General features: G+C 44.9%; 1 protein-coding gene across 1 annotated transcript in view; it reads right to left on the bottom strand.

The window, feature by feature from the left end:
• The window catches only part of EDN3 (endothelin 3), a 429,809-nt gene that overhangs the window by 13,164 nt on the left and 398,576 nt on the right, over positions 1 to 18,069 (bottom strand). The window contains exon 4 of the mRNA XM_085619462.1: positions 17,163 to 17,277. Within this exon, the coding sequence (XP_085475588.1) occupies positions 17,181 to 17,277 (97 nt within the window). The 3' untranslated portion in view covers positions 17,163 to 17,180. The remainder of the gene's footprint in view (positions 1 to 17,162; positions 17,278 to 18,069) is intronic.

The following is an 18,069-nucleotide window of genomic DNA, read 5'->3' as shown; positions in this document are numbered from 1 at the left end:
TGCAGGTCCCCCCCCAAACACTTTTTTCTCCACTGCTGATGTTTTGGACTCCAGTGCTTTCTCCCTAAATATGATGTATGTGAATTGGCAACCCGATTTGGTAAGGACTTTAACCCCCTTAGAAGTCCCTGGTAAGTGGTACCAGTGGTACCCAGGCATTGGAGTTAGAGGTCAGAAGAGCCTGAAGCACTGATTGTGGCACCCTGGGTGACTCAAGTAAAAAGACGACAGCGGCCCTGCCATTGCAGACTGCACAAACAGCGCAAACTGCTCAAATTCGAGTTGCTCTCATCATGAGTGTAGAAGTCACAGCACTATTTTTAATATATGCCAGTCACCCTTAGGATAGGCCTCCTGAGGCAGGGTGCATTATATTAAAGGTGCAGACTTATGAGTGCAAGCTTATATGTACCTATTGTAGCCTCCTTCCATTAAGGGCTACTATATTAAGGGGGCGGGTGGGTCATAGGATAACATGGGCTGGTACCTGGGCATTCCCAGGTTACCAGCTCCATTATGGTCCCACTTAAAAGTGGCATGTTTGGTATCAAACAACATCTCTTGTGTTGGAAAACAAGGCAGCATCTGTGAGGCCTGCACAAATAACATGACTACATTTGTCCTTCACTGGGAACCAAACACCCAATTGTAGCGCCTGACTCTCAGAGGGTAGCGTTGCAGAGCAGTCTGAGGCTTACTCAAGGGAGGTGGTGTGGGCTAATAATCACCATTTGCAGGTGCACAAAAATAAGACTCAATAATTGATTGTCCAGTCTGTACTTTGCTTTATAAAAGTAAGAGTACATTTATTAAACACACACACTACTCAATACTATGCACCAATTTACAAATATACATAAGCTGTTGGAATTACTTTGTGACATTGCATAACATCTCCACCCCTCCCGCAAAGGTGGGGGGGTCTAGTACCACCACTCCCATGTATGCACATCAACTTGCCCCCAATGCAGATAGTTGAACATAACCTGGAGCGAGGGCCCTGCACACTGGCACCATCCCAGTGGCGACCCACCCCATTACCTCAACAAGCATTAAAAAGGGGTAAACCTGCCTTGGTGACACATGACCCTGACTGAGCATCTCCTACTGACCATAAAGTATGCACCTCTATATCTTAAGGGCTAGCAGTCTGGGGACTTCACCTAAGCGCAGCAGCAAGAATCCATGTTTACGCACACTTTAGAATGACAGTACTCATCAACTTGGTTGATCATTTAAATGCATTGCAATTACAGCCCCTAAAGGCATCACAGATGAAATCACAGGATTGCGCATATACAGCCAGACACCCTAGCAGGACTGTCTGGCAACATAGCCCCACTTGGCTTATGACATCTCCTTACACATGTGACTTACAGTCCCTTCAAAAGAAGTACTCCTGGCAACTACACTTCTCCTGCAGTGCGCCTCTTCACTTTAAAATGATTCACAGGTAAAAGCATGGGATTACGTAAATACAGCCAGACCCCCTAGCAGGAAGGTCCAGCAACATAACTCCATTTAGCTTAACATCACCTTACACAGGTACTTCACTTAACACGTGTGACTTTCAGTCCACCTAAAAAGAAATAACCAATAGTAAATGCATTTCGGTGCAATTACACCACTTCACCTCCAGGGGATGCCCTTCTCCAGACATCCCCAACTCAGCCCTTCACTCCATGATGCACTTCATAGTACACCTCAGCTGTAGAACATAAGTTCCAGCCTAGAAGGTGTTAAAGGCTGGCTGAGCCCTTGAGGGGTTATTCTTTCAGATGCCCCGCGAAACTTATGGGTGGACTGTTCTTCTTTATGCCGGGGGAGGCTGCGGTGCTCCTGCAGCCCCCCTGCACCCCTTTTCACACATGAGGGTGACCCCCTCCTCTGGGGGCCACCAGGCACCAAAACGGCAGATTTCTTCGTGCTGGGGGGGGGAAAGACTGCTTCTCCAGCAGCTCTCCCCAGCACCGTTTCACAAGTGAGGGTGACCCCCCTCCTCTGGGGGCCACAAAGCACCAAAACTGCAGATTTCCAAATGCCTGGCGAGGCATTATGGGGCGCTTCATGCTCCTCTTTACCAGCCCCAGCCACTGGGAACACTCTTCTGGTGCTGTTAGGGTCCTGGGGGCAGTCAGGGGATCTCTCCTTCCAACTGCCCATTGCGCCAGGCTCCAGCACCTTCAGCCTCAGCAGACCACACCCCAGACAGAGCTTCTCTTCCTGTGCAAGCACTTTTTAAAAGTTGAGTAGGGGGCTGGCAGGAAGTCCCTGTTGGTCCTATCAAACAGCGACACATCACTTTCCTGCCCCTGCTCCCTCCTTCTTGTCCAGCCTCTGGGTTTGTTAAAAATGGCGGCGTCCAGTGTCTCTGGCCACATGGCCTCTGAAACCAAACTCCTTCCCTCCTTGGTGCAGCCTGGTGCCTGGCACCTAGTGATGGATGAGTCTGTAGCCCCACCCATCATCTCTTCATGGAGAGGAGGCCCTCGCTTGTGAAAGAAAGGTTATCAATCCATCCAGCTGAGGTCAGCCCTCAGCCTGGGTCTGGTCATGGCTGGCTCAGAGAAATATGACCGTTCTGGATGACCCAAAAGCAGTAAAAATATGACTTTGGACTCTGCAGAATACTTATTTTCACATTCGCTACATTGGACTTAAGTGCGTGTCTGGAATCTGTAGGCCTAACGGAAGTTAATCTAGCCATGGGCCCCACGTCCCCATAGGGGAATAATGAAGTGAAAACACAGTAAAACACACTGACTTTCCCTGGCATGTTTCTTTTCAGTGTATAAAGCCTATTCCATGTCACCACCCAATACTGCATAAGTCCTGCCACACCATTCACTTTGTAGCTGCTCCTGGACTGCGCACGCTAGAAATCTCCCCTGCGCAGCCCGTACACGTGTGCACACGCATGTACACATGTGTCTGCATGTAACCAGCCCGGTGTCCCTTACTACAGCTGCTGCGCAGTGGCCTGGTCAAGCCAGGGGAACACCAGTAAAATCCCCATGCAGTGTCTTACATCCCGAGATCACTGTGGGTGAGTCCCAACTTATGAGGCTCCCCCACAGTAAAAGCTCAACAATTAGGTGCTCAAAAGCCGAAAAATCCGGGCGGCCCATATGTCAGAACCACCTTATAACATCTTGTTTAACCTGTATTTTTCCCAAAGTCAGAATGAATGTGACCTGGACCCAAGTGGTTACCTTAGAGGTTGCCCACCTAGTGTGCCCTGGCTAACAGCCTGCAGCTGCTGCCACCATGACAGGAATCTGACCACCTGCCAGTAGTGGTGAACGTTCCCAAGAGTCAGAATCAAAGACCTGCTTGGGTGAGAGGTGTCACCTCCCAACCGGACAGGATGGCCAGTGCAGTGGCATATCAAACCTGTGAGTTTCAAAGCTCTAAGCGTCTCTCATCTGCAAATAGGAGTAGGCTTCCTCCAAGAGGAGGAAAAGCCAACCCCTTGCCCCAGGCACATTTGCAACCTGGGCAGACAGGGAAATTAGGTAGTGAGGAGGTGCACACACCCAGAAGGCTAGCCACACACCTAGAGTGGCCTACCAAATTTGTACAGCTAAAGAAGGGCTCTGCCGTTTTTGTAAGTGGCTGAATAAAGGCTTCTAGGTAGGAAAGGTGCCACGCTTCGCCAGAAGTGGTCACCTCAGGGGCGGATTAGCCGCTGGGGCTAGTCACACATTGACTACTAGCTCCCACACACCTAACATCCCTAAATCTAGGTTTTAAATGGCTACACCAGCGCCACAACCTCGTATGCGATCATCTTTCAACAAAGGACAAAGAAGAGACCAGAGTCTGTGATTTCAGGATCTGCACAAAGAAAAGGTTTTAAAGACTGCACCTGTGGCAACCACCCTGCCACTCCGTGACTGCGACTCACCCTGGACCAGAGACCCGTTCCAAAGGAAAGAGGAACCTCTCTGTAAGCCAAAAGCAACTCCAGAACCCCCTTGGACTAGAGGTACTAGTGGCCTGCAGGCAAGAAACTGCAATCCTGGATCCAAAGAATCACTGGTCACCGGGCCTGTGGAGTAAATACTGTAATGCATTGTGGGAAAAGTAGTCCTGACCTACAGCAAGTTCCAGGGGGCTACCTTCTTACCCCGGACTCCAGCACGTCAAAGCGACGAAAAGCTGAATTTGCTGTTGCCGACGCTTGTTCGTGGGTAGCCAGGCTATCACCACCTTTATCTGACTATGTGCATTGAACATTAAAGGAAACCTGTGACATTTTCATCCCGACACCCCATTGCCCGATGTTGAGAGGTTGCATGACCAGCACCGTCTAAGCGGCAAAGTCAGCACCAGGGCCCTATGAGCCAGGTAAAATGCAACGGACTGTCCGAGCTTGGTCATGGGACCCGCCTCACTCAGTTTCCACTGAACTCGAGCAGCAAGTCCCCATTGACCGCAAAGTTAATGTTTTGCTGGAGTGAAATGCATTAATTTATCTTTCCTATAAAATCCTATAACTCCGGTTTTACTCATCCAACCGAGTTTGTTTTGGTGTCTAAAATTATATAAAAATGTTCTTTATTTTTCATAAACTAGTGTTGGATTTCTTTTTAGTCATGTCAATTACTTATCCATGCTGGTACTCGAAAATGCTTAACACATGTTCCCCTAGTAAAGCCTGACTGCTCTGTGCCACACTACCAGGACTGAGGTATGGATTTATTAGTGTGAACCCAAAGACCTGCTTAGGTAACATGAGATTATTACATAGAGAAGCGAAGCGTAGCCAGCCTCACTGCATAATTACCCACTTTTCTACAAATGCCAATTACCATTCCACATTTTTCTGTAGCCAAAGTGTCTTATCTGTTGCTGGCAACATGTCACATGTTGTACATTGAATGATATTACGAGGCCTCCCTGTCTACAGTGTGGTTGTGAAGTGGATTCTGTTGGCAGAAGTTTAAATGTGATTGTCTCTGAGGGTATTAATTTGACACAGCAAAGATTGCTTAATGGGGAATATCTGCATATTAATCTTGATGTCGCCCACATTTTCCTTAAACACATCACAAAGCTATCTTTGGGGGAGTTTGCTTCTCCTCTTGGGAATCTTCCTATTCCTGGACAAAATAAAATGTTTTAGAACAGCCCATGACTGGCTACATTGGCCAATTTTCAGTTCTTTGTTCTTTTTAAAAAACACATTTTAGAAACGGAGTCAACTAGAAAAAAAACTAGAGACCTTAAAAAAACATTCATAAACCATTTTTAAAGTAAAGGGGAGATAAAATAGGGAGGATATTGCCCAATAGACGGTTCTCCTTCAAGGTACATGATGCCACAGTCAAGCATGGTGCCTCGTCCAGCATACTGGGATAACCAGGACAGTTACGAGGAACGTCAGTTTAATTTACCCAGATAAACTACCTTCCCCCGAGCTATTGGTCTCAGAAGATAGCCACAATGTTCTCTGGGGCGCCTGATACTTGCCCTAGGTGCTAACAGGCACAGACTGATTTCTACCTCATGGTGTCAGGATGTGCGTCATGTCAAGTGTTTTGGGCTTCCATTATGGAGCTTGTGCTGATATCTTGGGTAGGGAGGGCTACGTCAGTGGCGCTTGCCCCTTGATGTGCACGCTGTGTCAGATGCAGCAATCAAACCTGAAGCTAAATCGAATGATCTAACACCGTAGAGAGAGGGGGAAACAAATATGCTGCAAGCCGTGGGAAAATGTACGTACACAATGGGATTGGGACAGAATGTGGACTGTGAGTGGACACCTGGGTAGCTCCTGATGACTTTGCTATGCCTGCCCTCTTGCGTAATTAAGTGACAAATTGGAGGCAAGTACCTGTGAAATGATAGGGACATAAATGCAACGAGCTGAATATAGTGTTGACCGCTGCTGGACTTTAGGTTATGAATACTCAAGGCGGGTGGGGGACATACTAATAATATTGTTCAAATGCCCACTGTATTAAGTGATTATGAGTGATCCTAAGAGATGCTGGACGTGTTTCACAAGTAAATGAAATATGGCCTGAACTGCAAAAATGGTATATGAAGCAGTAAAATCAATAAAAAGCAATTAAAACAAGTTACACCATATCACTACTATCGCATCATGCCCTGTAGGTGGCAGTTGAGGCCGTTTTTAGGTCTCGCCTGACCCAGCGCCTGCAATGGTCTGCCGAGACTTATTGAGAGGGCTCCAAAAAGTGCTACCAGGCCAGCCTAGAGCTAGAGTGCCTGTGCGTGCGCGCCGCGCTTTACCGCGATTACTTTCACTTTTGTGGCCGCATGGCCGCTTTGATGTTTGATCGCGATCACTTTTACTTTCGCGGCCGCAGGGCCGCTTGGCCTAGCCAATAGGTCTTGCTTTTGGGACCTTATAAGTATTTAGTTATGCAACTGTTGCATGGCTAAACACTTATAAGGTCCCAAAGGCGAGACCTATTGGCTATGCCAATGCTTGTTTTTTTGGGCTCCTGCTGAGAGGTTCTTGGAGAATTGTGACCAACCTTTTAAAGTTTTTGTTTCTCTTTGGAAACATTTCTAAACCCTACAAAGACAACTTCGCTCAACTTCTATAGGGACTAACAGCACATTTCTTTGTTTTCTGACATTTCTGATATTTTTTACTTCCATCTATTTGTGTAGTGTGCTGAATGAGGGAAAAAAGGCCAGACGGTCCCTCATGGTGTCTGCATTGTCTACCTACCTTTTTCTCTCTCACCTTACGGACACCTGCGACTTCCGTAAGATGATGTCAGGCAGACCGCTGAGGGATAGAGAGTAGATGAGGGCTTAGATACCCTCACAGGTGACAGGCAACACACTATAGCCTTATAGCCCGCCATAGCGGGCTATACCGGCTATTAAAGGCCCGCTGCAGCATTAAAGGCCTGAGCCGAAGGCGAGGGACTTTAACAAGGCAACGTGACTTTAATAGCCGGTATAGCCCTGCTACGAAGGGCTATAAGACTATTAGAACATTCTGCCACTAGAGGGCAGAATGTTCTAACAAATTAAACAAAGGCTTCAGGGAGCGGAAGGGGATTTCAAGCCCCTCAGGCTCCCTGAAGCCTTTCTTCACAGCCAGAGCTGTGAACAAAGAAGCATTGGAATGTTGGAGCTCCGGGCTTATACCAGCCATTATAAGCCTAGAGCAACTCCATTGTTTTCAATGGAGCTTCCAACGTTACAATGTTATAATATAGTATAAACCCACTTTGCATTACACTACATTAGGCTGCAAGGGTTTCAGGAAGAACAGCATAGGTGTGAAATGTCATCCAGAAGATCTGAGGGACATGGAGGACTTCCCTCTATTTCCACACTTTCTACTATCCACATCAACACACTGCGAGGAAGATCCACAGAGAGCTTCGGCAAGAGGTAAAGAAAGAGATGGAACCGGTTGACTTCAAGGCCTATGACATCAAAGATAGGGTCAGTCACAACATGTTCGCCATTGAAGAGCAGTCCTAACATTATCCTTAGTCACGATAAAAAGAATTGGCTCAACTGCCACTTACTGGACATGACGGGATACTGGTGGTATGCTGTGCCTCAAAGGACAAGCACAGTGTGCCAAGCTTTTCCAGCTTAAGTCTATTAGGCCTATTTTTTCCCTTTTTTTCTTGCACTATTCCTTTATGATTTTTGAAAGTGTTTTTCAGATGACTTGGTTTGTTTCTAGTGACTTTGTGTCAATTGTGAAAATTGTTGCTTTTTTAAAGATAATTTGCCAATGTAGCCCATCATGGTTGTCAGACACTTTTGTTCAGGAAAAAATAGCTTTTTTCAAAATAAAAGCATATATTATTTTTATACACGCTTTGTAAAATGTGTTCCAGAATCCAGTACATGAGTGGGGAAATTCAGTGCTTATGACTATAATGAAGATTCCACTGGAGTAGAACTAGGAATGCTGGTAAGTAACAATTCCTTTCGCAGCACTGATTTAACCCAGTTTTAAAAGGTACCCTGGTCTTCTGTGTGAGCCATATGGCAGTTGCCATTGTTTTATGGCATGTACATGATGCTTTTGCTTAAACCTACTCTTAATTTTTCTGCATGCACCTGTTTTACTACTGCTCTTTCTTAGGAGTACACTTGCTGTTATTCTTCGTTCTACACTTCTACAGGCTCTTACTTACTGTGGTCTTATTCCTACTCTTAGACCTGCTAAAGCCTACCTCTACCCACCCATTCTCTTACTTGTACACATACTCTTGCCCTAAGCAACATACACCTACTCTTTTAACTACTATTACTCTTTTTCCTACTTGTGTCTACTCTACATCCTACCTAAGCCCACTCTTATTCTTTCCTTGAAATTGCATTTGTAATGCTCTTACTTCTGCGCGTACTTCTATTCCTCCCTCTACTTTCACCTAATTTTACACCTTAATACTCTTTTGCCTACTCCTCCTCTTATTCTTAATACTACACTTACTCCTCCTTAAGCCTCATCTTACTCCTTTGTATACCTACTCTAACTCCTTTTCTTCATAATATTCCTACTAATGCCCTTACGTATGCCTATATTTTCCTTTCTTAATCTTACTTAAGTGTACTCCCACTTAGATTCATCTAACCAGCTCCATGTATTCATCACCCACCTTCACTCAAGCACATAGCAACCTGCCTTCGTCAATTATTTCAGCCCTTAACCAAGTATTCACACACAATGGCATTCATCCAGCTATGGATTCGCCGACCCACCATCGTAGTCATTTACATCCATCTACCCCTACATTTAAGCTTGCTTACAACTACAAAGTCGTGAATTCACCTATGCTTCCTACCACCATTCACCTGTGTATGCAGGTGCCTGTATGAGCCCAATTACCACTGTACACACGCTTTTCTGTATTGTTTGTGGACTTGGATGTTATCTATTGGTACATTCAAACATATCACACAGTAACATGCGACCATCCCAACACAACAGTGAACCAGTGCATCTAAAACAAGCCAGACCTATTGGTTCTTCCAATTCTTGTTCACTGCAGGGTGCAGTTTTCTACTTTTCAGCGGTAGTGTTTTCCAGGCTGCCCTGACTATTGAAGCAAGCTGAGCCAACCACTAGTTATTAACTACACTTGGCAGTATACTTGGGGAAGCCTTCCACCAATGGCCTGGGGCTGTGTACTTATGTTCTGCTTCCAATTCCTCATGCTTTTTCCCCTCACTGTTCAAATCTCTCCCGCTACGATCATGCGTCAGTGAGAAAGAATTCTTTTGAAGAGCTTCTGGACTTCAAATGGATAAATTAAAATAACTTCAAATGCTAGCTTCAAACCCATATTTTGGCACATTCAGTTCGTTCGGCAAGTACATTTTGCCGCAGAAAGGTTGGGAAATCTATTGGCCCATTGACTCGGGTTGGATATTTAAGAACGGGGTAAAAAATAGAAAAGGTATGTGTTAATTGGAATGCAAGATGTGCACGCCGTTCGCAGAAAAAGCTGCCCTTTGAATGACCTAACATAACTGTGTGCAGATAGTTTGCACAAACTGAAAACTGGCCCGATTTAATATAGAAGATGTTCGAGAAAATGTTTTCTCAATAATCTTATCTAGAATACCAGGATTAGAGGGGCAGTAACGTGAGTATCAAAAACGAAGCATTAGTGGTCAGTGTCATAGAACAACATACACTCTTTCATTATTCATGACTCCGAACAACCAAATTGGAGTTGAGTAAATACGCAGACAGAGCAGTAAAATACAGTTGTTGATCAGAAGTGAGTCTGGAGCAGGGGTGGGTGATAAATTCCGCTCGGTTGGTTGAGTTTTGGCCACTCCCTGTTACACATGTAATTAGGCGTTCCGGCCTAATTGTGCCAACTGCTGCGTGGCTGAGTTTTTTTTCTTGCGTGCAGCTCGACAACGGTAAGATGGCGAGCAAGATTTAGCGTCCCATATCGTGATTTTTGGTTGCTAGGATGGCACTCGGCAAGATTTCCAATTTAGGTGGTCGCAACCGTTTGCGGTCAGAAGACTGCTGCATGAGTAGAAAATCGTCTCGAGCCGCAGCCAAATCGACTTTAGAAGCAGCGCTCTCTGGCGCACCACGTGGTGCTGTTCGCTCTGATTTTTCAGCGCAGAACAAGCTACTGGAGCTAAAAATCAGCACAACATGCGTAGTTCCAACAGTTAGTGGAACCCCGTGGAATCTCGTGGGGTTTTCATGTAACTCCGTGAGTTCCACCCACCCCTAGTCTGGAGTTGAACCCTTAATATAGTGCAAGAACTGGATTTACATGGGTTTTGGAGTGTTTTCTGAGGTGGGCAGTAAGGACAATTGTGAGTGCCATGGGGATATTTGCTCCAGAAATTGGTTCCATACACCAAGAAAGCATGTTCCTTTCTTTGGGGTACTTTCTGGATTTCAATTCTCCGCAGGACTTGGACATGAGTGTAGTGTGTCACAGAGATTGGCAGTTTCTGACAAGACTTTAGACTTTAATTTGACTGAATTATAGCTAAAACTCTGAGTTTTAAGTTGCATTAATGCTTGAAAAGGGAGCGAGTACAGCCCCCTCAGTGTTTGTGTACGATGATCAAACATACTTTGTCTTGCATGTAGTTACCCAGACGGTTCCATGGAACAAGACTTTGTGTGGGGACCAAAGTGGTGTCAAATAGTCTTCTCGAGCAGATGTGTATAGTAAACTATTATTTAGTGTCAAGATCCCCCTACGTGTGAGCATATGGTTTATAAATCCATGTTATTATGTATGATGGTTTAAATGGGGAGCCATAGGACAGCGTGAAACAAAAGGGTGTGTGTAACCAAACCTTCGCTGGGAGCCTTGACTGTACAAATCGCTACAGTTCCTACCGAAGAATATTTGGCGGTGCTTCTTTCAAGACAAAAAAATGTGGTTACATTATAAATGTTACATTGTCCTTTTTGGGTTCCGGAGTAGATTACTCCCAGCTGAAAAGCCCTTCAACACCTCATCAGGGGTAGTAAGCGCTATGTAAATGCAAACTCTTCCCTCTTCTATCCCTCCACTATCCTTTTTAATACAAATAAAAAACGTGCATGTTCATCGCTCAAATTAATTTCATATTCCCCAATACTAATTTCCCCACTAATCATGTTTGGGTTCCGAAGAAGCGTGCTACCTGCCGAAAAGCGCTTCAACATCTCATCAGGGGTAGCAAACGCTATATAAATGCAAACCCTTCCCTCTTCTATCCCTCCACTATCCTTTTCAATCTAAATAACAAACTACCATGTCCTCCGCTAAAATTGATTTCCTATTGCCCTGAACTAATTTATCACTAATCCTTTTTGGGTTCCGGAGTAGCGTGCTACTTGCTGAAAAAGCACTTTGACGCCTCGTTAGGGGTAGTAAGCGTGATATAAATGCAATTACAATTGGCAACTAAAAGAACATTAACAGTAAGGTTGCTTTTACTTTTTTTTTTAAATAAGGAAACAATTGTTTGAAGTTCTCTTTTAGGTGCAAAATCAATTGTAGTAATGCAGCATACCTCCAATAAGGAACCTGATCATTGTAGTTTCAGGGAGGTCTCAAAGTTCTAACCATGGATACATCATTAGCTAATATAAATTAAAAATTCAATATCTGTTACTATAAGAAATAGGTCTGCTTAGTGGCCCGATTTTTGGACATATGAGTTGAACTATGCAACAAGATCGGTTTCCTTTTGTCTTGATAGAAGTATGGCAGTTCTCCAGGATGCAGTGAAGATCTGATTTTCGACTGTACATTCATTGATGACATTTTTTTCATTTCATGAAACACAGAAGCAAAACTGGTAGCAAACATCACGGCTTGGAACAGGATTCAATTTACTCATACCACAAGTAATGCAAGTTTTGAGTTATGGGTTGAAAGTTGAAAAAGCCAATACAGGTTTAAAAACTAGAGCATACACAAAACCCACTGATCTGAACAATCTTTTACATTTCCGGAGTTTCTATCCACCCAAACTGCTTGAGAATCTCCCATATTCTCAAACGATGAGAGTCAAAAGGATTTTTTCAAACACAGAAACTTGAGTGTTGGCTATATCAGACATTCGACAAAGATACTTGAACCGTGGTTAACCAATGGCAACAGTGGCACAATCTGAAGAACAGATCAAACAGTGCGAACAAAAAGAACGATTGCGAATGAAAACTATACAAAAATCATGGTGTTTATATCCAAATTTTCCACTAAGTCTAGAATCATTAAAAAAATTATACTCTAACAGTAGGAATTATTACAGAATGAGCTAGACTTCCGAGGCCGATTTAAACACAGATCCTCATTTGCTTACACCAGAACAAGAAACATCAAAGAATTGTTATTATCGAAAACCAGGCCACAGACATGCGACTGTACCAAAAAATGCCACAATTGTATTCACCGCAATAATGTAATCACAGGCGAAAGCATCCCCCAGGACAGGGGAGTTAGTGGAGTTGAAACATTCAGCAAACTGCAAAACGGCCAAAGTCATATATTGCATATAAATGTACATGTGGAATGTCCAGCCGCTACCCTCATACAGCTAGCTAGTGGCAACTGGACTAGTGGGACTCCAGTAAACTATGCCAAGAAATCAGGCACCTGTGATCAGATCCCTGACTCCAATAGAGCAGTGTCCTCTATCAGGACGGGAGGGCACTTCTGTTGCTTTGGGTGGGGGTTATGGGGCTGAAAAAGAACCTTTGACTTCACATCATATGCTGAAACTATAGCCTAACAATCCAAAGATTGATATCATGGCTCTAGCGAATGAAAGCAACCCGGTACAACATGGTCAGTAATATGCAATACTAATCGTGTGTTTTCAGGTTAACTGTGTTTTTATAATGCTTGACATCTAGGCGATAGAATACTGTTCTGGGTCAGAAATATGGCCCAGAAGGTTGTAGAGACATCTGGTTTTCACTGTTTATCCTAGTTTTATGTGTAATATAATTCTCTTGTGTGTATTCTTTTATAAAAAGTAAAGCACTGACTGGACATTGATTTTATCAGCTGGTAATACTTTGTGCACTGTATTCTGAATGTCTAACCCCACCTCACCTCCTTGAGTAAGCCTTGGACTGCTCTGTCTCGCTACCCTGAGAGAGTCAAGTGCTGGAGAGGAGTACTTGGTTATCCAGTTTTGTGTCCACTAGAACTGAGGCCCCAGAACACCAGTGGGGAATACTCCAGTTGATGCGATTGGAGCGCAGTAACCCCTGCCTTTTGCCCAGGAGCCGGGTCTAACATTGGTGGCAAGCGGTGTTGGATCACTAGACTTCAGGCTCAGTGGACACTGAGGCCAGTTGTTAAGTCCATCAGATTCCCAAAAGCTATATGTAAAATAGCAGATAACATTGGAGAGGAATTGGAACTGCAGAACGTGACTGTGGAGCAATTAAAGCTGACAGTGGGTGGAAAATCTCAAGGTCTAAGGACAGGGAGCACTTGATTGGCCACATGACAAAATGCTTTGAGCAAGAGGTGGAGAACACTTATCACAAGCCTGCCAAGTCAGTCAGTGCAGGCCCTTGGCTTTCCCCTAGACATGCCTCTAGACTTTCACCTCCCCCTAGCTCAAGGACTAACTTTTCCCCTTTCCCAGGATTCGCCTCCTTAGGGTGGACTGAGCTAGCAGTGACCCTCAAACTTCAGCTGAAACTCGAGGAAGGTAAGGGTTTGTCAGAGGAGAAAGCAAGGTATTTTGAGAGGAAGAAACTAAGGATGGCGTGCCAGGCAGAAGAGGAGCAGCGAAGGGTCAGACATGAAGAGTGGGTTTGGAAGGAGAAGGAGAGGGTAAGGGAGAGGCATGAGAAGGAAATGGAAAGGAAGAGGCTGGAGAGGGAGAGGCAGGAGAAAGATAGGGAATTGGAGAAAGAGCGGATAGCCCTGGAGAAAGAGAAGCTCAAGTGAGCAAGCTCTGTGGATGGTGAGTCCACTTCAGAGTCCCAGGGAAAAGAAAACACCACCAAGGTACCAAAAGAATTGATACACATGTATGTCCCCGGCACTGATATTCTCAGTTGGATGCGTGCCTTTCATCTCGCATGTAAGGCTCAAGGTCTTAATGGTCAGTCTAAAGCAGCGACTTCACTTGAGTCGCCTCTCTCGGGAAGGGACTGAAGTCATTGAAAGGATGTCTCAGAATGACAGTCTGACATCTGAGTGCATGAAGGATGCTTTGATTAGGCGGTTTTGGTTGAAACCAGCCCAGTACTTGCTGAGATTCCATGAGAACAAGAAGGCCGAGGGGGTTCCTTTTGTGAATTGGGTCTGTGACATATTCCACTCTGACAGTATCTGTCTGACCTTCCTGAGCGGGATCCTGGGAAACTTGCAGTGATGGCAGATAAGTGGCTTGCCAACCAAGTGACCGGGGGGCAGGTGCAACCCAAGCCCAAGGGGGAGAAGAACTCCCAGCAGGCTGGCCCTAAACCAGAGGGGAAAGGCCAGAACAGTTCCCAAGGCTCTCAGTCAGGACAAGAGTCTAGGGGGAATGGGGCCTATCATCAGCACCAGGAGGGAAAAGGAAGGAAGGGTCCTTTCACTCCCAAATTGTTTAGATGCTTTTAGTGCCACAGAGAGGGGCACTTAAAGCCAGACTGCCTAGTAAAGGACGGGGTGCAAGTGGCACCTGTGATAGCAAGTGTGCTTTCAGTGGGGCCAGAAATGAGGGGAGGCTCAAGTGAGCTTAACTTAGTCACCAGGGACATCTGGGAACTTGACCCAGAAGCCCTTAAGCATATTCACCCTAACTCAACTGGGTATATGAGTGTGGCAAGTATCAATGGAAGGAAGGTTCCTGTATGAGGGATACTGGTGCCCACATGACTATGGTTGAACACAAATATCACAAACCTGAAGAGATCATCCCTGGTTCCAAGGATAATGGACTTGTAGCTAGTGGTGATGATATGGAGTACCTTCTTGCTAAGTGGAGGTAGAGGTGAATAGTAAGAATGCCATGGTCAACGTGGGGCTGCAAGAGAAGCAGGCTGCTGGGTGCTTTCTGAGGAATGATCTTGTTGAACTCGGGTTAGTACCAGGCCCTGTGTCCTATATGGCCTGGACTTTATCAGCTGTGCTCACAAAGGCACAGACTGTAAACCTGCTTCCTAGTGAAGTAGGGACCACTCTAGCAGAAGAGACACTAGAGGGGAACAGGCCAGAACAAGGACCAAAGGTAGATTCTTAGAAGACACCTGTCCTGGTGTCTGCCCCTCCTGCTCCAGTTGGAGAGGTGGGTGAACATCCAGAGTGTTGGAGTCTGGGTCCCTGCCAGAGCTGCAGGAGCTGCGAGTGGCAGGAGGACCGTCCCGTGAGGAGTGTTGTAAGGCCCAGGCTGATTGTCCTACACTTGTTGGTCTACGGAAAGCTGCTCAGGAACAGGACTCTACTGGAGTAGTCAGAAAGCACAAGTTGGCTTGGGAAGATGGACTCCTTTTCAGTGAGCCCACTGACCCAGAGCCAGGAGCCAGCAAAGGTTGGTGGTTCCTCAGGTGCACAGGAATTCCCTGCTGCATCTAGCCCATGAAGTACCCCAAGCTGGACACTTGGGCATTAAAAAGACAAAGGACAGGTTAGCACCTCTGTTTTACTGGCTAGGAGTTGGTCAGGATGTGTAGACATATTGCCAAACCTGTCTGGTCTGTCAGGCTAACGGAGTTGATCACCCAGGTGATAATAAGAATGGCATTGAGCATGACTGTTTTCAAAAGTTGTCCACAATGTAATGCACTAACAAAATAGGCCTTTGTGTGAACTGTGTTTGTGAGCTGCCTAGGCTCTCGTTGTGGTTGTTGTAGTTTGGTTGAGCAACGGGTTGATGCTCAATTCAATCCGACATACTGTAGAACCACATCGTGTAAGTGTATGTAAAGCATGAGCATTTATTACAGATTGGTGGAACTCCTTGTTATCATGGAGATAATCAGATGTAAGTTATTCATGTGATTTATGTACATGCACTACAGAAGGGATGTATTTAGACACTATAAGATGGCACGCATCAGTCGCTGGTATTCTTTATGGAAGACACCATGTCCATGTGGCTTTTAAGGTGTGAGCAAAGGGATGTACACTGCAAGCCGAATGGAGTGGTGGAGAAAGTACGATTACGGAAATACGCTGTGAAGAGTGGCGAGTGGCTGGTGTATCATGGATGGAAGTAGGAGAGCTGTGGGCCCGCAGTTTCGGGTGACTAACGGTATTACGGTATTATTTATGAAGGGAATATCTTTTTAAGAAGCACAGACTACCTGGGCTGTTTAAACCACTGAAACCATCAGCCAAGGTATGTTTTATCACCTCAAAAGTAATGAGGTGTTTAGATTATCAGTGTGACATCATTAATGGTGTTGTGTAATACTCAGGATTATATGACTGCTTCTATACTTAGAGGAGCGGATCGGTCTATCCACTTGTTGTAAGTATTAGAATGGAGCAAGGGACTGTGTGCACCGGGGGTGACGTGAACAGATGGTATGTACATGAGTACTAGTTGGAAACCTAGTGATATTGCTGGTGTTGGCTTATAAACGTGGGGTCATACGCACAACACGGTTCCATAACAGTGCTACACAACAGGGGTGTCACGGACATGGTTAGTGCATGCTGTTGCACATAAGTTTGAGCAGCATGATTCTCATAGAACAGAGTAAAGGCATGATTCTGGGACAGGGGGTGTCTATTGATGGTAGTATTTTGTTGATTCCCCTTAATATGAGTTTTGGTTTGAGATTTTAATTATTGCATTTTTATGTTTAGTGAACACAGAGACCCCTGCGGAAAGGGACGGTGTCCCGAAATGCATAGCGTGGCGAAAAAGTGGAACCCGCATAACAAGAATTGTTGAATTGTGAAATATGTGACAATATATTGACAATGTTCAAAAATATGTAAAGTGATTGACGAGTGTTGTGGTGATGTACATTTTTTGAACATTTGATGGTTGATTGAACAGAAATTTGAAAAAAACACAAGTGTATTGGTGGACATTGAGAAAATGGAATGTTAAATACTCTAGCTGTGCGCATGGGTTTCAGGTAAATGTTTACATGAAAATATTTGTTAATTCTTCAGTTCTGCCATACTTCAATATTGTATAAAAGTAGTGAGTGCCGCGTGAAATGTTTTTGCTTGCTTGTTTAAATGAATCAACCACTCTACCTTATTTTGCCATGGGGCCTATAAAATGCCCGACACTTGACCACTTCTGCTCGCTCGAGTCTGGGGTTGCTTGACTTGGCTGCTCATCTGTGTCCTTTCCTGTGAAACCTTTTTCCTGCAAAGAGAGAAGATCACTTTAGATTCTGTAAGGCAGAGGGTTGACTCTGATTGCATTCTCACAACTAGAACCACACTGGGCAGCCTCCTAACAGTAGCCAACCAATAGAATGTCCCTCCACTGGATGCTAGAAGTGGGAGATCCAACACATTCATGGAGCGATAAGAGCCATAAAAATATTTGGGATGAGCTGTAGGTTAACCAGTTTCTCCTGCAATTTCCCTACTGCAGGACGCAGGGAAATAGGTCTATCATTGATTAAGCAGAGTGGATCTGCGTTAGATTTTTTTTTTATATAGTGGGAGCACAAGAGCTTTTTTCCAAGCTGTAAGAACAACACCTTGATCCAGCGAGAGATTTAATAGTTTGTTAATCTGAACATTAACAGATGATCAGGCCTTGTCAATATATTAGGAGAACATGGGTCGGGGGAGTGGGGGGGAATCCTCACCTGGCCTTTGCAATGGTGGATTCTGAATCTGCTAGAGGGATCTTCTCGAAACCTTATAGCTAGATACCAATGCTCAGAGTCCAATCACCCAGGACTGACCTCCCTCGAGCACAACTCACCACAACACACAAACCACTACAATACATAAAATATGTATTGTGCCATATGACAAGAAAGTACAAATAATGCTGTGATGTAAGGAGCTTTAGTAAATTGATCTTCTCAAATTTACAAAATGTTTAATTCGAAGAGGCCTTTAAATGTATGGGTGATTGCAAGTAAAGGAATACAGCTTGGTTACAGAGGGTTTATTAGAGTATAAAATCTATACATCTCGA

Source organism: Triturus cristatus, chromosome 7, assembly GCF_964204655.1.
Source record: "Triturus cristatus chromosome 7, aTriCri1.1, whole genome shotgun sequence".
In the NCBI taxonomy this organism is placed as follows: Eukaryota; Metazoa; Chordata; class Amphibia; order Caudata; family Salamandridae; genus Triturus; species Triturus cristatus.
Note: the sequence above shows the minus strand (reverse complement) of the source record. Positions and strands in the feature narration are given on the sequence as shown.